This window comes from Athene cunicularia (genome assembly GCF_003259725.1).
Source record: "Athene cunicularia isolate RWA chromosome 4 unlocalized genomic scaffold, athCun1 chr4_part2, whole genome shotgun sequence".
NCBI lineage: Eukaryota > Metazoa > Chordata > Aves > Strigiformes > Strigidae > Athene > Athene cunicularia.
In genome coordinates, this window is record NW_020799099.1 from 36972159 (window position 1) to 36980254 (window position 8096).

The 8096-nt window shown below is 39.6% G+C and overlaps 1 protein-coding gene across 1 annotated transcript in view; it reads right to left on the reverse strand.

Moving 5' to 3' along the window:
- PCDH10 (protocadherin 10) overlaps nt 1-613 on the reverse strand; it is a 34078-nt gene extending 33465 nt beyond the window's left edge. The window contains exon 1 of the mRNA XM_026847975.1: nt 425-613. Coding sequence (XP_026703776.1) covers nt 425-613 — 189 coding nt within the window. The remainder of the gene's footprint in view (nt 1-424) is intronic.
- Nucleotides 614-8096: the final 7483 nt, after the last annotated feature.

The window sequence follows — 8096 nt, forward strand, 5'->3', positions numbered from 1 at the left end:
CCCCAGATTGTCACTACTTGATTTAATTTTAATTATCTAGGTTTAAAAAAAGACCCCACCAAAACGCACCCATGTTCTCCTTTGAGAGAATTAATAACGGCTCTTAGTGCAGGAAAGATTACTGGAATCAATGATGTGATTAGGATTGTAAATAAGAAGTAAAAGATGTCACCATTAGAAAAAGCCTGCTTTGCTAACAGGAAGATGTGTATGTTTTACTGATAGGACCGTAGGATGAAAATCCTGCTTCAAACAGAGGTCGATACAGAACAATTTCAGAAATTAACTAAGAGGTCTGATTAAGGTTATTTGTGTCAGAGGGAGAGGTTCACTGCCACCACTCCCTCAATGGATTTCTCTCTTAATTGCCAATGAGGAGACAAAACAGGAAGGCTAGACCATTTGGCTAATCAATAAAAAAAGCCTGCCTTCGTGCTTGCCTGAGGAGCACTCCTTGGGTCAGATCAATGTCGCAGCCACCAAAGTTCTTGCAGGGGTCACCAGCAATCAAGACATTTTCTGATGGCTTCTGAACAACGCTGGTGCCAAGCATCTGCCGCAAGGTTGCAAATGTAAGCAGAACTGGAGATACGATGTTAATCATCATCCTCATGCTTATGGGAAGACTCCTGGTGATAAAAACAACTGGTTGTATTTATGACCTCAGACAGCTGTTTTAATAAATGAAGATAAAGTAGCACTTCATTACGTGCTCTGCACGGCACTAGTGATCAGATGTGATGGAGCCTCTCCAGAAGGTGCTGGGAATCTTCCCAAGTAAGAATTGCAGTGGATGCACCACTCTAATTCTGTTCTGGGTTGTGGATGCATCCTACAGGGGTTTCTTAAGGCCAGCTTCTGCCTCCTTTCCCTTGCCCCCAGACATTCATACAGATTTCAGGGAGACCACTCCAGCAGCAAGAGGCTGTTCAGTGTGAAGCAGTTAGACTGGTGCAGTGCATTGCTATTATTCCATCTTCTCTGGAGTCTATCATAATATTTATTAGGAAAAAAAAATCTCAGCCTGTTTTAATGACTTGTGTTTATAGCTGATTCAAGTCTGCATTGAAATAAATGTAAGACAGCTTTTTTTTTTTTTTTTTTTTTTCCCCACAGCTAAACTATCAACATTTTCTAGCAACCAGGCCTTTTTACAGTGTCCAGATCAGACCAGCCAAGGTCCTGGTCATTTCAAAACATTTCTGTATGAATGGCTTTACTCTAACCAACGTACACAGGGCCTGATTCCTATAAGCTTGTCTCATGTCTGATTATTTTTAATCTATTAACTAGTGGCAAATCTGACAATATTGAACTTAATGCTTATTGTAGTGCCTCAGATTATGTCATTAACCAATGAAAATTATTTTACACAAGGTGATCAATCAAAAATACTTATTTCTTTTATCTGTCATCTTGCAGATGAGATGACATCTGTATTTAACTTACCTCACAGAAGATATTATTTGACAAAATATTTTTCAGTAAGGCAAATTATTTATCAACTAACTAGAATGTTCAGAAAGGTGATTTACTCCATAGAAGCCTGGTATTGCATCAGCTGAGAAGCAAAATACTATCAAGACGGGCATCATCAAGCCACTATTTTCTGTTGTGTTGTTTTTTTGGGTTTTGTTTTTGTTTTTGTTTTTGTTTTTTTCTGATATGGCTCAGTTAGCTGCACCCATTTCTTTGAACTTCATTGAAATACAGTTGACCTGTACCTGTATTTAACAAATGCTGCTAAGCTTGAATGATTACTAGAGCAAATGAGGACAAAACTGCAGTGGAAAACTCCAGTTGCTTGAGATTCTGTTAAGCTTCTTATTATATACTCAAAGCCATAGGTAGATGTAGTTACTCATGATAAAGAAAATTGCTGTGTTGATTTTCTTTTCAACAGCAAGTTCAAGCCTTGAACTAAAGCATGGCTTGTTTTGAGGTTCAGCTGAAAGCAGTAGTTAAAAATATAAAACTTTTATAAGACGGTATGCATAGTGTTGGCAGAATAAATACAAAAAAACCCCACCCTAGATTGTTTGCCCAGAGGAATTTGCATTCTCTGGCCTCAGTGTTCCATGTATATATAATCTCCAGCATGATTCTATCATCTGAGTCATTTTACCAGCTACACAGCAGATAACAATAGCATCGACTAGGAAGGGAAAGGAGGAAGATGGGGAAAACCAATGTTATAATTATGTAGTCATTTAGGAGGTGAGCGCATACCTGTATTTTTATACCTTTTCTAGGTGGAGCTACTTTCACTACTAATAGTTAAGACTGCATTTTTTTTTTTATTTGAGTCTTCACGTGGTAAGATCCTATGCTTAGATGCTTGCTTTTTCTCCTCATTGCATGTGGCTAGCATCAGCTTTTCCATAGTGTTACCCACCTCGATTTGAGTATTGAGAAACATCCAGGAGGACAGCAGTTCATCCATTTATGAGGCAATAATCAAGGAAAATACATTATTTTGTCTATGTGAAAAATATTGCACTGTCCTGTTCAGAAGTTTTACTACCTCCACATTTCGGAAGAGTACTTTTTGCCATTCTCGGAAAGATACACCAAAGTAGTAAGTCCTTGAAAAGCTTCGGCTTACACACTCTCAGAAATTTATAAGTTGGTCCTTGAAAAATCTGTACTAGACATCTCCTCTCACAACTCCTGCTTAGTGACTGGACTGCATGACATAAGCTGTGCAAGTTCATATGTTCCACACAATTGCTGTGGAGGATGAACACCATTTTTCTCAGAATAATTATTTCCAGGGTTCTGTGGGCTCCTCTGTAGAACTGGATATAGCTTTGAAGCATGTGTACACTTATCATCCATACACTTACTACTCCCACTGGTGGTAGGGAAGCAGGCGAAAGCAGAAAAAGAAAAGCATGCATATAGAACAACATACAGTATAGCAGAAAAAGGAGGGCACAAGTACTAGAGAAATGACTATAAAAGTGTAAGTGCAGCAAAACAAACAGTAAGAGAGAAAAATTTTAAAAGGCATTTAGACAAAAGCAATCAGACTATAACAAAGCTAACTATCATACTAGACTTTTCAGCAGCTTCTAAGTTCCTGCAGCCTAACAAAAAAAGCCATTACAGTTCTCCTTGTCCTTTTATCAGCAGGCTTTACATATGCATGTGGAAAAGCTCGCAACTGCTAGCTATTACTTAATTAGAAGTAGGAGTAGTCTGTGCTATAGATCTCAGTGGTCCACACTCTATTCATTATGCAAGTTGGGCCTTGGTGCTACAATTACAGTTTTTCAATTTAAGAAATCAAACCCAAAGATTGTCTCTCTCCCCAGAAGTCCGTCCTAAACTTGGGATCTCTGGGGGCTGTGCCGCCCGGCAGCCACTGCCTCACGCAGCTGCAAGGTTGCTCTGATCAGCAGGAGCTTGCAGCTACGGGGGACAGGGATGATAAGCCTCACTCGGCAAAACTTTGGAAAAATTATTAACAAAGTATGCAAGTTGAGTAATTAGACTTAAGAAGTGTTTGATTTCAAAGTTACTTATGATGTTGCTCCTAATGAGCCTGCACATTGTGGTGATCTGTTACTAAAAGATCCCTCTCTGCTGCAATTTGTTCATTGGAACGAGGGGCTCAGATGGTACCAGACTTTTATTCTGAGACATTTTCCAGGAGAGCTTTTGTTGTTTGATCAGTGCTGTTGATTCAGCGCTGGTTAGTACCTGCAGGACTATGTATGCAGTGCATGAGGAGGGAAAAGAAAGACCTTGTAGTCAAATGTGTTGAATAACATATACTATTGTGCGTTAACATAAGTAACATACGCCCCAGTTCCTTTGTTTTAAGAAGGGCTATAACAGTATTGCCCAATGTATTTTGACATGAATGGATGAATACTTGTGAAGCACCTGAGTATGATGAGAAGCGCTCCGGAGGTGATTACAGTTTTATAGGAAGTGGAGGGTTGGCACAATATGCACTAAAGAAGGCTGCAGCCACATGTGACTGTCTCCTAACATGCCCACAAGAAGCTGCTGAATCACACCTGCTTCCTTTAATGCTGGTGTTTTCTCATTTTGCACGCTTTACTATGCAAACCCTTTTGAAGTAATGCATGCATATACAATCATATACATATGCTTATATGTAATTACACGAACCTTGATGTTGAGCTTGGAAAGAAATGACAGTACTGCAGGATGTGCGTGGGGGGGGAGAGGGGAATGAAACTGCAATCGAGTTCAGCAGGAGCAAGGGCCAATACAAAACCGATCCTGCCTCTAGTGAGAGGCGGCGTCTTTTTAATTCAGTGCACCTCCAAGTGCTCGGGAAGAGGCTGATCAACTCTGCCACTCAAGACAGCAAAACGTTACCCCCGTGACGGGCAGGGTCACCCCGCCGTGGCCGAGCTCAGGGTGAGCATCCTTCCCCCAGCAGCAGCCTTTCTGCACCCCTGCTGCGCTCGGCGCTCCCAGAGAGCTGCGAGCTGCAGCAGCTGCGGTTTCCAAGGGATGGTCTGGTAAATCCTGCAGCTGTGGGAGGCAGCAGCTGGATTGCAAAAAAGCAGTGTGATGCCCACGCAAAAAGAGGAGCTGTGCTTATTGCAAATAAAAGTAGTGATGCAGCGTACTGTTGTCTGGTAATCTGTGCTGCTGTGCCGTCACGAGAAGAGCGTCTGTCTCCAGAAGGCAGAGACCTGACTTAAAGAAATAATCAATTTAGTGGAGGAAAATACGACACTAGCGCTGTGATAACTCTACGTGAGCTAAGTACATGAAAGTAAAGAGATTTGCAGGAAAAGGAGGGAAAAAGAAGACAAGACAGGAAGGATTCAAGTTGTGGGAAGTGTAAAATGGAAGAATGAGTCATGTAAATGTGATTTAGGGTAGAGTGGGAAGATGATAGAAATCTTGTAGGAAGGCTTGGATTTTCTTAGCTTTGAAAAGCATTTGAGAGTTTTCTGGCTTTCAGCGATTCTCATAGGTTTCCCTGTAATTGGGGGAAGCTTTGTGAAGGGGGATTGTTGCTTCCCATAAAAGGCAGCGTCAGGAGCAGAGTGGGAATATTTTGGAACAACTTACTGCTATTACTGGTTCTGGCCTACTACTGACTTTATTAGGGAAAGCCTTTTCTGGAGGAATGTGTTAGAAAGTCATCTGCAGCTCTCTCATGCTGCTGTAATGTTGGGCAGTGGGGAGCCAGGGAGCACTGGTGTCTACCAGTTTCCACCACTGTAGTTTCTAAGAATCTGTATGTAGGTGACCAGTAAACTAGTTTAAAATGTTCAGTTTGTTGGAAAGGAAGGATATATACTTTTGAACTTTTGCCATATTTTGTTGAGCACAGAAAGGAACAAAAGCACAATTAGGAAGGAAGAAATAGCCTTCACGGCATTACCAAAGTGTCAATAAATAGCTCCAGAAATGTGGTTCTCGTTGCAAGTAAAGATAGAAAAGCCAAATAATAGTTGTACACATTGATTTTGCAATGAAACTAGAGGCTTACAGGGCAGTATTGAAGAATATTAACTGAAGATCCTCAACCAGGATTCAGAAAATTACAGCATCATCAGAAGGACTTATCTACAGAACTCTATATATAAAACTGTAAATTTTAATGCCCCTTTTTAGAATTTTCAGTAGGTAATAAATAACCGCCTTGTGTTGTGGTCTCTGTGGGAAGAGGGCAGGTAATACCTGATTGGTATTCTTATCGGAGAAGCCACAAAAAATGGGGCTAGAAAAAAACATATGCATCTAACCATATTTTTTTCCTGCCAAAATGAGCTTTCTGGGTAATAATTTGGTTCTGAAAATTTCTGGAGATGATTGCTGTAATAAAACAGTTTCCAGAGCGTATGTGCTTTTAGGGAATGGCAAAAACTGTGATTTGATGTAGTACAGGTTTGTGTTCTTGCTTTGCTGCTGGTGATGGTTTGAAACTGCTTTACTTTTCCATGCCTTGGTCTTTATATATGTATAATGGGCATAATTCTCCCCTATGAAGAAAATGAATTAGGACCATGAGTAAGAAGGTCCTATACAGGAACTGGACTTCATTACTGTGTATGAGTCTAATCTGAGAAGGGTTTTCTCTAAGCCTCCTACTGAAATGAGACAGAAGTAGAAATCTGCTTTGGGCATCCTAACAGCAGAAGTTTGGGAACTTTTTGTAGGAACTTGGTGTGGTTTGGCAGTATGAAAAATGCAGTGTTAGAGCTTCCAGGGCTGCATCAAAAATGCTGTGGTCATGGCCAAAACACAGCCTCATATAAACATGTTTGGTTTATTCAAATATCTTCAGGATATATAGATAAATTAATTTTGTAGTGGCAAGGCTTACTGCTTGTCCCATATATGCTGACTCATAGGTAACATCTGTCTTGACTTGGAAGAAGTCAGTAGATGTTCCATAATTCTTGATTTGTCTAATCTACTAGGATTGTAAATTATTAACTTTAACCTCATCCAGCTTGTTATTGCTGGGTGATCAGATAGCATGTATATGACCTATCTACTCATGTATAGAAGACGCTCATCATATATTAGTGATCTAAAAAGCCTAACAGAAATTTATTAAAATACCTGTAAAATTAGGATAGAGGTTTCCATAGTACCATCTGGTTGCCAAATGTGGCATGAGGCAATAACAGCTTTCAGTCTGTGAGAGCGGTAGAAAAAAATTTACAAAATGGTTTAACCTTTCTGGCTGTAAGAGCATCGTTGTAACTTTGGCACCTGTTCTAGTCCCACTTAAATCACTGGAATTTTTGACACAGACTTTTAATTGGGGTAAGATGAGATCCCGCTTGTAGACATGGCTTCATTTGTCCTACAAATCTGTGTGTGTTTATCAGCCAGCGGACAACTGTTCTTTGATCATGTATTTTTTTGGTTTGCTTTGTTTTCTTTTTTGTTTCTTTTTTTGTCTTACAGGAACAACAGAAACATATTTTCTCTGGCACTCACTGCAAACAGTAGAAGCCTTGCCTGAAATTAGGAATGGTCAGTATCCAACCAGCATAAATTTTAGTTAAAATGTTTTTGAATCATGTTCCTTGTTTTTATCATTTGATGCTATATTCATTTTTTGGCCTTGCTCTACAATATATATATACATGCACACACACGCATACATACAAGTGGAAATAAAACTGTCGGTTACAGAAGTCTGACCTTGCATTTAATGAACATGTGAAATTGTGACGAAAAGCCCGTAGGTACCTGCAACATGGCAGAAATGCAGAACCATGACCCTGGAACCAGCAATACAGAAAGCATTTTCTGGAAAGAAAAAGTATGTCCTCCTGTCCCCCCAATTTTGGGGAAATAATTTTTGGTTTAGCATCAAACTGAGGGATAAAATAATAGCAATTTTCACTGTGAATAATGATACATCTCAGAATAGGGAAACAAACTTCTATGCCTTTTTGTATTGTCCTTTCGCTTTCTCAGACCAAATGAATTGGATTATATTGCTGAGCAAAATGCTGGAAGTTTCCATTTTAAAAATTACGGAAAGTAAAGTAAATAGAAAGAAAGCATGTGTTCCTTTTTATTGTATTTTTATGGAGGTTATAACCAGAGTTGTTTTCTTACAGCTTTAAGCTGAGTTGTTATGAGCAGTTGTTCTTACGGAGTCAGTATGGAGCAGATCCAAAGTTGTTCAAGCAAATAGCAATATTTCCAGTGATTTCAGTGTTCTTTTGATCTGGCCCTTAATCTTCTAGAAAATGGTGAGCTTAATAGGACTGTTGTGTAAGCAGTGCTGATGGTGTGTGGAGTTCGCTTTTGTGCCTAAAGGAGAAGAAGATGGAGATTTACTAAGTGGTTGTCTGTAAGTATTGTTTTACTTCATTGTCATTCTATTCCCTTTCCAGCTGTTTTTGTATATAAAAGTTCAAGTAAATCCCCTTTAAAAGGTCTGCTTTTGTGTTAAGGTACTTAAAGTTTAATGTTTTTGTGTCAAAGAGCTTTTATGAAAGAAGATTTGTCCAGGCATATCCTGTAATAAACATCTGGAAACTGCAGGGGTTGGCTAATGGTGGCTGTGTAGCAAGAATACAGTTTAACTAGCTGGCTTTACATCAGGATTAATCCCCCCCCTCCCCCGC